This window comes from Pleurodeles waltl, chromosome 10 (genome assembly GCF_031143425.1).
Source record: "Pleurodeles waltl isolate 20211129_DDA chromosome 10, aPleWal1.hap1.20221129, whole genome shotgun sequence".
In the NCBI taxonomy this organism is placed as follows: domain Eukaryota; kingdom Metazoa; phylum Chordata; class Amphibia; order Caudata; family Salamandridae; genus Pleurodeles; species Pleurodeles waltl.
This window is the reverse complement of record NC_090449.1, coordinates 14,981,019-14,995,273: the sequence shown is the minus strand read 5'-3', so window position 1 is coordinate 14,995,273 and position 14,255 is coordinate 14,981,019. Positions and strand designations below refer to the sequence as shown.

The window sequence follows — 14,255 nt, the reverse complement described above, 5'->3', positions numbered from 1 at the left end:
TCTATAGAGCACATTTTTAGACAAAAAAGTTTAAATGTTCTGGAAAGTGAAGAAGTGAATGCCTTAGGACCACTGAAGTGAAAACACAGTCCAGACAAAACAAACCGGGGAAAAACAGGAAAACAGCCGCGAGAAGCGCTGGCAGCCACAGCTCTGGTGCGTGTGAGGGAGTAGAAACGTTTTACACATACTTTGAGCTCATAAACCGCGCCACATACACACTGTCCCATTAGCACTCCCGGCAGGACAGTGATAAACTGCCCTACCATGATTCCGGGGTGCGGGGCACCGTGCCAGTCAGATATCCATGTACTAGCAGTCTATCACCGATACCCCGCAGTTTAGCACGGGGGCATCTTTTGGGTCCCCCACAGGCCACGCACCAGGACCCTTTACCCGCTCACCCGGGAGCTGGGCTAATGCTGGTCAGCAAAGCCGCAGCCTGGAGTCAGATGTGGGGAGACTCGGGGGGACCCCTAAGGAAGAGAAAGGCGGACTCCGGGGCAGGGTGGAGTTTCCACCAACCATCCAGAGGGCGCACAGCGCCTTGAAGCGCACCATCACGGTAGGCACTGGAGATGCTGTCGGCCTGTGTATCCCTTCACCCTCACCCGCCTGCGTATCCCTTTACCCTCTCCCACCTGTGTATCCATTCACCCTCACCAGCCTGTGTATCCCTTCACCCTCACCAGCCTGTGTATCCCTTCACCCTCACCAGCCTGTGTATCCCTTCACCCTCACAAGCCTGTGTATCCTGTGAGGGTGGTGACTAGTACCAGGATGGCATTGGCGGGGCACAGGTGACCTGCTCTGGTGAGGAGAGCTCTCTCTGGGCAGGTGGGTGCCCGCTGGACGGTAATGCCAGTGGCAGGAGAGAAGCAAAGCCTGATGCAAGCCTGGGCTCCAGGACCAGGACTTGTGGCTGGACCTTCAGCCTGGGGCACCTACACTGGAGGTGAGAGGTCAGTGGCAGGCAGGGCTGGAGGTGAGGTCAGTGGCAGGCAGGGCTGGAGGTGAGAGGTCAGTGGCAGGCAGGGCTGGTGGTGAGAGGTCAGTGGCAGGCAGGGCTGGTGGTGAGAGGTCAGTGGCAGGCAGGGCTGGAGGTGAGGTCAGTGGCAGGCAGGGCTGGAGGTGAGAGGTCAGTGGCAGGCAGGGCTGGTGGTGAGAGGTCAGTGGCAGGCAGGGCTGGAGGTGAGAGGTCAGCGGCAGGCAGGGCTGGAGGTGAGAGGTCAGCGGCAGGCAGGGCTGGAGGTGAGAGGTCAGCGGCAGGCAGGGCTGGAGGTGAGAGGTCAGCGGCAGGCAGGGCTGGAGGTGAGAGGTCAGCGGCAGGCAGGGCTGGAGGTGAGAGGTCAGCGGCAGGCAGGGCTGGAGGTGAGAGGTCAGTGGCAGGCAGGGCTGGAGGTGAGAGGTCAGCGGCAGGCAGGGCTGGAGGTGAGAGGTCAGTGGCAGGCAGGGCTGGTGGTGAGAGGTCAGTGGCAGGCAGGGCTGGAGGTGAGAGGTCAGCGGCAGGCAGGGCTGGAGGTGAGAGGTCAGCGGCAGGCAGGGCTGGAGGTGAGAGGTCAGCGGCAGGCAGGGCTGGAGGTAAGAGGTCAGCGGCAGGCAGGGCTGGAGGTGAGAGGTCAGCGGCAGGCAGGGCTGGAGGTGAGAGGTCAGCGGCAGGCAGGGCTGGAGGTGAGAGGTCAGTGGCAGGCAGGGCTGGAGGTAAGAGGTCAGTGGCAGGCAGGGCTGGTGGTGAGAGGTCAGTGGCAGGCAGGGCTGGTGGTGAGAGTTGGGGCCTCGATGTTGGAGACCTCAGCTACTTCAGGGGCCTCTTGCGACCAGAGATTTCCTACACTTTGGGGGTAGACAGCTCCCGCCTTGGTGGCCCGCAGGCTGTGGGCGACGCCATGGCTTGATTTACTCCAGACCCCATCGAGCACCAGTGACCCCCAGCCCTCCTCCACCTACTGTCAGAGAAACCATCTCTCTGTAGCGCCTTCAGCCTTCATTTTGAGCCCTCGTGGGTGACTGTCAGTGGAATAAGTGTTTGCTGTTCAACTGACTGCACTTTTCCTTTCAATCCTTTCTCGGGGTGTTCTCACCCCTCTTGCAGATGTTAGGGTGTCAGGTGTGGCTGACACGTGGTGACCTCTGCTCCCTGACAATGCTCCTTAAGGCCCAGAAGAGTGAAAGAAGCGCTTGTAGCTCCGCCCGCTGCCTTAAGGCGGAGGTCCTGTTAGGTAGGAGCTATAATCTTTACCATCCTTGGTGCACTGCAACACTGAGGTCAGAGCAGCATCTAAACGTACCAGCCCTTCTTATTGGCTAATCTCATCAGCTTTCTGACTGGTTGGTGCATCTGCTCAGTAAGTGACTAGACCACCTGGCGAGTGTCTCAGGTCTGGGCTTTGCCCCACCCTTGCATCTCTAGCTGCTCGCTCTGATCTGGATGGCACAGATGCCAGTGTGCCAGGGGAGAACGTGTGCACCGATGGGTGGTCTGGTCTACCCACAGGAGCTGGGGTATCTGCACATAGCTTCATTCTGGGCCATGCCTCTCTCAATTCTGATGAGTTTTTCCTTTTCTCACTGTTGCCAGGTGTGCTTATTTATAAGAGATGGGAGTTTGGTGCACAATGCAGATCACACTTTTGAGCAATCACTTTTTTGTGCTCGTTGAGCCTCAAACGTTGCTTGTTGTAGTAAGGAGCTGAGAACATGGCAAGCCCCCCCAAAAAAAACAACTCCATCAGGCTCTTGTCCACAGAACAAGAAAGGGACTCCAAGAGGCATGGTGGTGCGGGGAGGGGATTTCGGCTTCATAATTAACTCACTACAGAAAAAGGGGGGGGGACCTCTGTTTTTTATCTGTGCAAATCATTTCTGAAGTACAAGTTCATGAATCAAGCCAAGTTAATTGCATGAGAGGTCAAAATGCAAAGCCCCGCATTGTGCAGACAGCCTGGGACTCATTTTTCTCACTCATAACATTTACAAAGAATAATCGGTGCTCATGATTAATACACACTCTTTTTTCTTTACAGTTTTTATAAGAATATGTCGCTTTCAAATTTTAGCTATCTCTTTTTAAATAATTTTAGAGGGGGTTGGTCTGGTTTGGGGTTTAGCTTGATAAGTCTTGCAGATGTTTTGACTTGTTTTAAAGGTGACTTGGGCTTGTTTTTGGTTAGTGATAGGTCTTCTGGTTGTTTTCACTTGTTTTTAAGGTGACTTGGGCTTGTTTTTAGTTACAGTGATAGGTCTTATGGTTGTTTTCACTTGTTTTTAAGGTGACTTGGGCTTGTTTTTGGTTACAGTGATGGGTCTTATGGTTGTTTTCACTTGTTTTTAAGGTGACTTGGGCTTGTTTTTGGTTACAGTGATGGGTCTTATGGTTGTTTTCACATGTTTTTAAGGTGAATAGGGCTTGTTTTTGGTTACAGTGACAGGTCTTGTGGTTGTTTGGTTTCTTTTAAGAGCAACTTGGGCTTGTTTTGGAATTAAGACCTTGGTTGGTTGGTGTACCATCCTCCACTGCGGTCGGCGCTCCCGACACTCTGAAGCTTGTCATGGGGAAAAAGCAGAGTGGTGGCATTGGGACAGGTGACAGAAGGTGGAGGATGCAGTCTCGCAGTGCACAACACCTGTAACTCCTGGTCAAGAGGTAACAGATGCGCTCTGGAGATCTGCTGAGGAGTATAGTGCCAAGATGTCTACCAGGGCCAGGAGTCCAGTCATGATTACCAGGAGGCGGAGAGGCATCAGTGTTACTGTCCTGTACCCAAGCCAGCAGTCAGGGACCAGTGCTAAGGGCTGGCGGTCTCACGACTCAGATGGCAATGCAATGGGGGCAGTGGCTACTCTGGGAGTGGGGGGAGGAGAATGGGTAACACCTGGACAGGTCTGTAGCACATGCAGGCATATGGCACGCACCCTCAAAGAATGTCTGCCCATATTATTTAGTTGTTTTGTAATGCATAGCTACCCTAAGAGGGCTTCTGAGCACTGGGTGTAGTTAGGTATACCATCAGAATCTTACCATAGAAGCAAAAGGATAAGAGCCAAGTCTTTAAAAGTTTCTGAAAAAAACACCAAAAGATCAGCAAGATCTCAGAGGTAGTTCAGGAACCAGATTAGAGAAAGAATGGTCACCCCGTCGGCTTCTTCTAACGCTGGGAACTGAGGAAAGGTTACTGTCGCATGATGGAGGAGAACAGCTCGTACAATGGGGTCCCACCAACGCTCCAAGATGGACTGGGCCTGAAATCGACATATCCTTATGCAAACAGCACAAAGCTCTGAAATGGATTCGCTTTTCAATCGTGAGACAGTGGAGGTCTCAAAGGAGGTTAGAAGTAGTGGACTGCTTAAGGGGGTGGAATACATTCTGGGCTACCTGAAGACGCCAGAGTGAGGCCCTAAGGGCCCCCAGGTAAAGGATGTTACCGTAATCCAACATACGGGTCAGTGTGGGTCGTCTGCTATTTAAACTTCACAAACCTGCCCGCCACTCCCTTCCCCTGGAGGGGCTGCGCCTCACCTGTGAGCCCGTCATCACGTACAGGTACCGCTTACTGCTGTCCAAGATCAGGTCAGCATTCACAGGGGAGCCGGGATCCACGGGCACCGTGCCATACACATCTCCAGTGGTGGGGGTTACGTATACCTGCAAGGGGGAGACAGAGTCACACGGGAGCCAGTCGTGGCGAGAGAAGGTGCAGCGACATGCTTGCAGAGGCTCAGAGACAGACAGGGAGAGATGCTGACAGTGCATTGCACAAAGGAGGGAGACCGTGAGAAAGAGAATGAGGGAGCAGGGTGTCAGAGAGGGAGACACCGAGAGCCCCACAAACAGAGTAGCAGAAGGCAAGAGACAGTGCCACAGTGAAAGCGGAAGAGGTAAAAACAGAACAGACAGTGTACACACGAGGGATCTGCGGAAAGGCAGACTCTAGAGCCCATCATTTCATCACAGCCATATTTGTTTATTGATCTTCTCAGGCTCCTGACCTCATCAGTCATCTTACCTTGATTTTCTTTCAATGAACAAGGCTGGTTAGCTGTGCAGGTTACCAGACATGCGTCACTTGTACAGGTGCTAGGCACACTCACCTTGTGCAGGTTACCGGACGTGCGTCACTTGTACAGGTGCCAGGCACACTCACCTTGTGCAGGTTACCGGACGTGCGTCACTTGTACAGGTGCCAGGCACACTCACCTTGTGCATGTTACCAGACGTGCGTCACTTGTACAGGTGCCAGGCACACTCACCTTGTGCATGTTACCAGACGTGCGTCACTTGTACAGGTGCCAGGCACACTCACCTTGTACATGTTACCAGATGTGCGTCACTTGTACAGGTGCCAGGCACACTCACCTTGTGCATGTTACCAGATGTGCGTCACTTGTACAGGTGCCAGGCACACTCACCTTGTGCAGGTTACCGGACATGCGTCACTTGTACAGGTGCCAGGCACACTCACCTTGTGTGGGGTTATCGGAAGTGCATCACGCACACAGGTGCCAGGCACACTCACCTTGTGCAGGTTACCGGACATGCGTCACTTGTACAGGTACCAGGCACACTCACCTTGTGTGGGGTTATCGGACGTGCATCACTTGTACAGGTGCCAGGCACACTCACCTTGTGCAGGTTACCAGATGTGCGTCACTTGTACAGGTGCCAGGCACACTCACCTTGTGCAGGTTATCTACGGGAAGTGTGTCACTTGTACAGGTGCTAGGCACACTCACCTTGTGCAGGTTACCGGACATGCGTCACTTGTACAGGTACCAGGCACACTCACCTTGTGTGGGGTTATCGGACGTGCATCACTTGTACAGGTGCCAGGCACACTCACCTTGTGCAGGTTATCGGGCGAGCATCACACGTACAGGTGATAAGCACACTCACCTCGTGCTGGTTATCGGATGTGTGTCACACACGTACAGGTGCGGAGCACAGTTACTTTGTGCAGGTTATCTATCAGACGTGCATCATGCCCACAGGTCCCAGGCACACTCACCTTGTGCAGGCTGCCCTCTGTGTCTCCAAGAAACGCGATGGTGTGGCCGCCTTCCTCCACTGCCGCCACCGCCGAGAGGCCAGGCACCCCCGCCAGCAGTGGCTGGGAAACAAGGGGTGTCCGGCTGGATATGGGGCTTGGGGTGTGCTCCCCGCCACAGCTGTACATCCTGGGCGAGTCCTGCATAGAAGATGAACAGAGAAAGTAGTTGACTAGATGGGAAAATGTAGTCTAAAAACATGGTGCGCACTTAAACAGCTTTAGATATAATTCGCATGCAAGGACACATGTAATGCAGGAAGCTGGCTTTCTATGTGGTGCACTAAAATGAAGTACACAGTGCAGAGAGTCCAATGGTTCCCCAGTTGGTTTACAGAGGTAAAAGTAGATAGGTGTAATGCTCGGTTTGTGGTAGTGTGGTCCAGCAGTTAGGCTTATCAGAGGGCAATGCAAAGCATTTGTTGTACTCACGGAGGCAATAAATGAGATGCACACAAAGAATAAATCCGAAATCAAACTAGAAAAATAACACTTCTTTTTATATATGTTTTGAAACCACAAACTTTGTTAAATAGTAAGTACTGTTTTTATCAATTTTTACAGGAAAGTAAATTGTTCAAACCTGTGCTCTTTTACGCACAATGCAATCATTTTGGAGGAAAAATCAAAGATGCGTAAAAAATAGATACAGTTGGTTTCAGGGGTTCACCTTCCAGATTCGAAGATGCAGTGGGCCAAGGTCCAAAGTTCTACCCGCAGTTCTTCGGAGGTGCCCGGGTTTCGCCAGGAGCAGGATACTGGGGAGGTTGTAGCTGGGCGCGCTACGGTGAAGGAGGGGGGGGGCACCTGCAAACAGGCTGCGCAGGGGGACTTGGGGACAAGTCTGAGAGCTCCTAAATGGGGGCTCAGGTCACAAGGTGCCATGGAGCAAGGGAGCACAGTCGGTTCATCGGTACCCAGGCCGGAAGGCTTGGATGCAGGGTGGTTAGGGCAGCTGCACCTGTTCCGCAAAGATGCTCCTCTCGGTTAGGGACAAACAGCTGGCAGGGGCAAAATCACAACAGCTGGGCCACTCACAAAATGGGTCTCAAGGATACTGATGTCCCTCAATGGCTGCTTGGTCCTGGTGTAGTGGGAATTCAAACTGGGCTCTCACGGCTGGTGCAGGGCGTCTGGTACCTGCGGGGTTGGTGCTGTACAGCTCTGGTTAGTCCTGGTGTCCTCACACTCGGGGGAGACACATCTGGTCCTCCAGAGCACAGGTACCTTCTAATCATCTGCGTTGGTCGGGCCAGGGAGCTGCAAGGCAGTGGACTGGACTCCGCTTGTCCGAGGACTGCAGGAAAATAGCGCATCCCTCTCCAAGGGAGACGGGTGGCAATTTCTGAGGTGCTGGCAGGCTACCAAAGTCTTGGATAGTTCTCCAGCTTGCAGGACAGGTCACTTTCGCACTTGTCGAGAGCGTTGCGAGCCCGCAGAGTTGTGCACCAAAGGTTCTAAGGTCGTCTGCTGCTTTCGCCAGGCAGTGAGACTCTTGTTTGTCTTTCTCTTGATCTGTCGAATCCGAGTTCTTGGATTCAGGGGGGCCACCTAAATACCTCATTTAGGAGTGTTAAAGAGGGGTGACAGGTAGGAGTCAATGGGTTGCTCACATTTAGGGTGTCTACACCCTCTATATAACCACTTCTGTTGGGCAGTGGGCACAACCCTTGCCCCTGAATGCTGAAAAGTGGTGTCCACATCAGCTGGTCCACTTTAGGGGTGAGTCTGGCTGGGTGTGGGCACACCTCCTAAGCTTACTAATATTCCTGCCTGTCCTGCTGCCATGAAGTGGGGTCAGGGCAGATATGTCCACGCGTGTGATGTAATGCACCCTGCCTCAGGGCTGGAAGGCCTTCTGTAGGGGTGACTCACAAACATCATATGCAGTAGGCAGAGACATGGCACACAGGGATGTGTGATCGGGCATGTTTTCACTTTAGTCTGCACCAAGACACGCAGCCTGTGATGGCAGCCGGGTGCTTGTCTAGTGGGGGCTTTTTAGGGTGGCACAATTCATGTTGCAGCCCTCAAGGACCCTCTTTGGTACCCCATGCCTTAGTACAAGGGGTACCATTTACGGGGGACTTATAGAGGGTACTAAAGGTTGTGCCAATTGGGAAAACAACTGTACAATTTTGGGAAGAGATCTGGCACTGTGGACCCGAATAGAAGGAACTTGTGCACTTTCAGTCAAGATCACTTCATGTACCAGGCAACAAATGGGGATAACCGTGCAAAAATGGGGCTTTTTCCTACACGTAGTTTCTATTAAGTACTTTAAATGCAGTTTGCAGAAGAGGTGATGTGTCTGTAGAATATGCTGTGGACATGATTTGCATGAAACATTACGGTGCCCATTTACAAGGTGCCTGGAATTCAGTGTGTATGAAAGGCGCTATGAAAAAAATGAGACTTCTGTGCTTCTAGAGTTTCTAGCATGTTCCACATGCCTGTCCTGGGTGTGCTGTTTTGTAGCCTCTTGCCTGCAGGGGGGCACAGACAGCCTGTGTGACCCTGGGCAGGTGGGGGTAACAAGGGAATCCTCTGCTCCAGATAAGGTGGGGTGAGGGCGTGGTGCCTCTGAGTAGCACCTGGGACTCCACAAGGCATACTTACTAAAGGGCTTCTTTAGTGTGGGCCCCAGGGAGCCGGTGACCAGCCCGAGAACAGAAGCACACCTTGGATCCCAGCGCCTCGGCTTCGATGCGCTGTCAGCTTGTGTTACCTGCCCCAGATACTCATGAAAGGAGAGGAAATGTGCGTGTGAATGGAGAGCGCTGGGAGCGTCTGGTGTACTGCAAAGGGTGTGCCCCCCTCCCACCCACCATACCCCCCCCACACACTCACACTGGCCCACAGGCAGAGTGAGGGAACTAGACCACACCTGGCCTACAAGCAGCGTGAACGCGAGACCCCGACTGGCCTACAGGCAAAGTGAGACCACGTGACCAAGACTTGACTACAGGATGAGTGACGGAACTACAGCCAGACTGATGCACAGCCGGGCCAGGGTGTGGGCAACATGAGGGAATTAGGCCCGGGCTGGCCTACAGGCAGAGTGAGGGAACTACACCCCGACTGGCCTACAGGCAGAGTGAGAGAACTACAACCAGACTGGCCTACAGGTATAGTGAGAGAACTACACCCTGACTGGCCTACAGGCACAGTGAGGGAACTATACCCCAACTGGCCTACAGGCAGTGAGGGAACTACACCCTGACTGGTCGACAGGCAGAGTGAGAGAACTACACCATGACTGACTCAGGAAAACCGAGAGAACTACACTCACACTGGCCCTACAGGCAGAGTGAGAGAAATAGACCCGGACTGGCCTACAGGCAGAGTGAGGGAACTACACTCACACTGTCCCTACAGGCAGAGTGAGAGAACTAGACCCGACTGGCCTACAGGCAGAGTGAGAGAACAACTGCCGGATTGGCCTACAGGTGAAGTGAGAGAACTGCACACACTGGCCTACAGGAAAAGTGAGAGAGCTACCCTCACACTGGCCTACAGGCAGAGTGAGAGAACTACACCCAGACTGGCCTACAGGCAAAGTGAGAGAACTAGACCCGGACTGGCCTACAGGCAAAGTGAGAGAACTAGACCCGGACTGGCCTACAGGCACAGTGAGGGAACTATACCCCAACTGGCCTACAGGCAGTGAGGGAACTACACCCTGACTGGCCGACAGGCAGAGTGAGAGAACTACACCATGACTGACTCAGGAAAACCGAGAGAACTACACTCACACTGGCCCTACAGGCAGAGTGAGAGAAATAGAACCGGACTGGCCTACAGGCAGAGTGAGGGAACTACACTCACACTGTCCCTACAGGCAGAGTGAGAGAACTAGACCCGACTGGCTTACAGGCAGAGTGAGAGAACAACTGCCGGATTGGCCTACAGGTGAAGTGAGAGAACTGCACACACTGGCCTACAGGAAAAGTGAGAGAGCTACCCTCACACTGGCCTACAGGCAGAGTGAGAGAACTACACCCGGACTGGCCTACAGGCAAAGTGAGAGAACTAGACCCGGACTGGCCTACAGGCAAAGTGAGAGAACTACACCATGAATGGCCTACAGGCAAAGTGAGAGAACTACACTCACAGTGGCCTACAGGCAGAGTAAGGGAACTAGACCACGCCTGGCGTACAAGCAGAGTGAGGGAACTACACCGTGCCTGGCCTACAGGCAGAGTGAGAGAACACTCCCGACTGGTCTACAGGCAGAGTGAGGGAACTATACCCGGACTGACCTCCACTCAGAATGAGAGAACTAGACACCGACTGCAGTACAGGCAAAGTGAGAGAACTACACCCAGACTGGTCTACAGGCAAAGTGAGATAACTAGACCTGGACTGGCCTACAGGCAGAGTGAAAGAACTAGACCAGATTAGTCTACAAGCAGAGTGAGATAACTAGACCTGGACTGGCCTACAGGCAGAGTGAAAGAACTAGACCAGATTAGTCTACAAGCAGAGTGAGATAACTAGACCTGGACTGGCCTACAAGCAGATTGAAAGAACTAGACCCTACCAGCAGTGCCCCCAGTATCCAGCAGTGCCACCTGTGGAGGTTGTACATACACAAGCAGTGCCCCCAGTATCCAGCATGCCACCTGGGGAGGTTGCACATACACAAGCAGTGCTCCCAGTATCAAGCATGCCACCTGTGGAGGTTACCAGTACCCAGCATTGCCACCGGTGGAGGTTACCAGCACCTAGGGGTGCCCCCAGTACTAGGAGTGCCCTTGGTACCCAGCAGTGCCACCTGTGGAAGTCACCAGTACTGAGCAGCGCTCCCCAGTATTGAAGTTTCCTACATGTAGGTGTCGTTTTGCAGCTTGAAGAATTTTCTGGATTCACATGCTGTGCATTACTCTGCCATCTAGTGGTTGGGTCCGGAGTTCTCCATTGATTGTTAGTACTTCTCTTGATTTTTTGTTTGTTGATGGGAGTCAGTGAAACCACCATTTGGTATCCCCTTGTGATGTCTTACTTCCTCCGGGTGTTCCCACCCTTGGTTGCCGTCTTCAGATCCCCCCCCCCTTCCTCCCATCTTCTTGGTGGAGGTAAGTGGGTCGTTTGTGAATCCAGAAAATTGTTCAAGCTGCAAAACTACACCTACAGGTAAGAAACTCTACGTTTTACAGTGTGAATCTTTTCTGGATTCACGTGCCGTGCACTGATTGTAAGCAGTTTTACTCCTGTGGTGGCTGGTTGAAGATGGGTATTGGTTTGTAATCAGATGTTGGAGCACCTTTTGACCTACTTGAGCTTCCATGTTCATTTGTATATCAATACAATAATGTCTTGTGAACGTTTGTACTGATGACCATGTTGTTGCCATGCAGATTTCCGGTAGCGGAGTGTTTGCTAAAAAAGGCAATGGTTGCCTCTTCTTTCCGTGTAGTGTGTGCTCCTGGTATCTTTGGCAAGCTTTCTCCCACATGTTTTATGGCACAACTGAATTGTTGGTGCAATCCATCTTGCTATAGTGTTCTTAGTTACTGATTTGCCCAGACAACCTTTGCCAAATGAAACAAATAGTTGAGTCTTCCGCAAAGATTTTGTTTTTTCAGTGTAGTACATGACCGACCATCTTGCGTCCAATGTTCTTCCTGCATAGGTCTTCGGGCTTTGAAAGAAACTTGGTATTTGTATACTTTGATTGCTATGCAATTGCAACACTACCTTTGGTAGGAATTGTGGATCTGTTCTCATGACAATTCTGTGCTTGTGAATTTGAAAATACAGTTCCCATATAGTGAGTGCTTGTATCTCATCTACTCTGCGCAGAGATGTAAGGGCTGCTAAAAAGGCAGTTTTTCTGACTTAGCATCTGCAAACTAGCCTTGGGTTATGGCTCAAACGTTTACTTCATGAGTTGCGTTAACACCACATTTAGGTTGCACGTGGGTGCCGGGATCCTCTCCGGTAGAGCAATTCTTTTTGCTCCTTCTAGGAATCTCTTTACTACCAGTGCTGTGAAGGAACTTCTTCCATATCCCCTTGTGTATGCCACTGTTGCTGCTGGGTGCACCGTCAAGGATGCATAGGTAAGACCCTCTTGTAAGAGATGTCAGATACCTTACAACTGTCTTCTTTGGTGCTTTTCTTCTGTAACCCATTTGTTACACACCACAGTGAATATCTCTTCCATTTTGCTGCATAACACTCTGGTTATCGGTTTTCAGTGCCATCGTCTGTTCTTTTGACCATATTCTACCTCTTCAGGAGCCATGCTGTTAGGTTCAAGGAGTCTGGCTCTGGGTGGAACACCCTTCCTTCTTCCATTGACAACAGATCCTGTTTTCTTGGTAGCCTTTTGATTCTACCTTGTGCTAAATGCATTGTCTCCAAGTACCATGTTTCTGTTGCCCATTGTGGTGCAATCAGGATTAATGTCATGTGACTGCTCTTGTGTTTGTTGATCACTCTGTGCAACAACAGATTAGGGGCCAGGGATATGCAAATGTTCCTAACAAGTTTATCGAAAGGGCATTCCCCAGTGACCAACGGTGCGGTTGTCTGGAGGCAAAGCTCTGCCATTCTGTGGCGCTGCAAATAGATCCACTGTTGGTGTAAACCACCTTTGAAAGATCCTTTCTACTACTGATTGTTTGAGCTCCCATTAGTGGGAGCCTGAGGCTTGCCTGCTCAGTCTGTCTGCCTCAACATTGTCCTTTCCCTGTAGGTGTGTCACCCAAGTGTCCATGTTCCTCTCTATTGCCCTTTTCCAGAGCTGTTGAGCTAACTCTGATAGGGGCGGGGATTGAGTCCCTCCCAGCTTGTTGATGTAAAACTATGTTGTTGTATTGTCTGTTTGGATCAATGTTACCTCCCCCGAATCTGGTTCTGGAATGCCTTGAGGGCGAGGAAAACTGTTTTTAGTTCTAGGAGGTTGGTGTGTTGGACTGCATCCTGATCCCTCCTTACCACTCTTAGTTTGAGGGACCCCATGTGTGCACCCCCATCCCATGTGAGAGGTGTCCGTAGTTACTGTCATAGATGGAGCTGGTCATATAAAATGTCTTCTTTGTATAATGTGTTTGCCGTTCCACCATACCATTTCCTCGTGTACTTTGTGTGACACCCACAAGATCTTCCCAACTCAGTTGCCTGTGACCATCGACTTTGAAGCCACTCCTGGATCGGTCTCGTGTGAAGCCTCGCATATGGGATTAACGGAATGCAAGATGTCATTGTCCCCAATAGTTTCCCTACTGTCCTCGCTTCAGAGCTTGACCCCTGCGGTAATGGTGAATCTCTTCCAAAAAGGGAATGAGTCCTCTTCGAGATGGTATACACCTTCCCCTTGAATTGAATTCAACCTTGCCCCAGGAAAAACAAAAACGTTTCTTGTTCTGGCTCTGGAGAAGACTTCTCTATGTTCAATGAGAAACCTTGTGTGTACAGTGTCTGCAATACCTAGTGAATGTCCTGTTTCTGGTATGAGTTCACTCTTCCTAACCAATCGTCGAGGTACGGATATACATGTATTCCCATTTGTCTGAGATGCACAGCTACTGCTGCAAGGCATTATATAAACACTCTTGGTGCAGATTTTATTTCAAATGTCAACACTGTGAATTGATTGTGTCCCATTGATAAACTTTAGGTATTTCTTGTGCCTTGCTTTCATAGGGATGTGCAGGTCAGCGTCCTTCAAGTCTATGGTTGCCATGTGATCCCCTTCTTGAAGTTGTGGTATGACCTAGTGTAAGGTTGTCATTTTGAATTTTGGAGTTTTTATAAACTTGTTTATGAATCTGAGGCCTCGTATTGGGCACGAGGATCCGTCCACCTTGGGAATTAGGAAATATGGTGAGTAATGGCCCTTGTTGATTTCCTGTTTGCCCAACAATTCTTTGACCTCTTTGAGGAGACGAGCCATGTCCTCTTGAGTGTAGCTTCTTCTTTGGTTTCCTACATGGAAGGAATTTGCTTAGTTCCATGCAATATCCGAATTGGATTGTATTTAAAATTCATTTGTCTGAAGTTATTTTCCTCCACTCCTAGAGGAAGGCCTTTAACCTTTTGCCGACTGGGGTGTCGTGTTTGAATTTTAATCGAATGTTTTCCCGTAGTCATTTCTGAGAGTCTGGCCTTCCCGGAGGGGTCACTTATTTGAGGGGACTGCACTTCCTCTGCCTGTCTGTCCTCTCCCTCTGGATCTTCCTCGAAAGGCACCTGTTGCTGCTA

The 14,255-nt window shown here is 51.2% G+C and overlaps 1 protein-coding gene across 4 annotated transcripts in view; it reads right to left on the bottom strand.

Moving 5' to 3' along the window:
- The window catches only part of PLXNB3 (plexin B3), a 255,741-nt gene that overhangs the window by 97,084 nt on the left and 144,402 nt on the right, over window positions 1-14,255 (bottom strand). For all 4 annotated transcript variants that reach the window (XM_069209417.1, XM_069209416.1, XM_069209419.1 and 1 more), the window contains 2 exons: window positions 6,006-6,185; window positions 4,520-4,645 (listed from right to left, as the gene is read on the bottom strand). In XM_069209417.1, coding sequence (XP_069065518.1) covers window positions 4,520-4,645; window positions 6,006-6,185 — 306 coding nt within the window. The remainder of the gene's footprint in view (window positions 1-4,519; window positions 4,646-6,005; window positions 6,186-14,255) is intronic.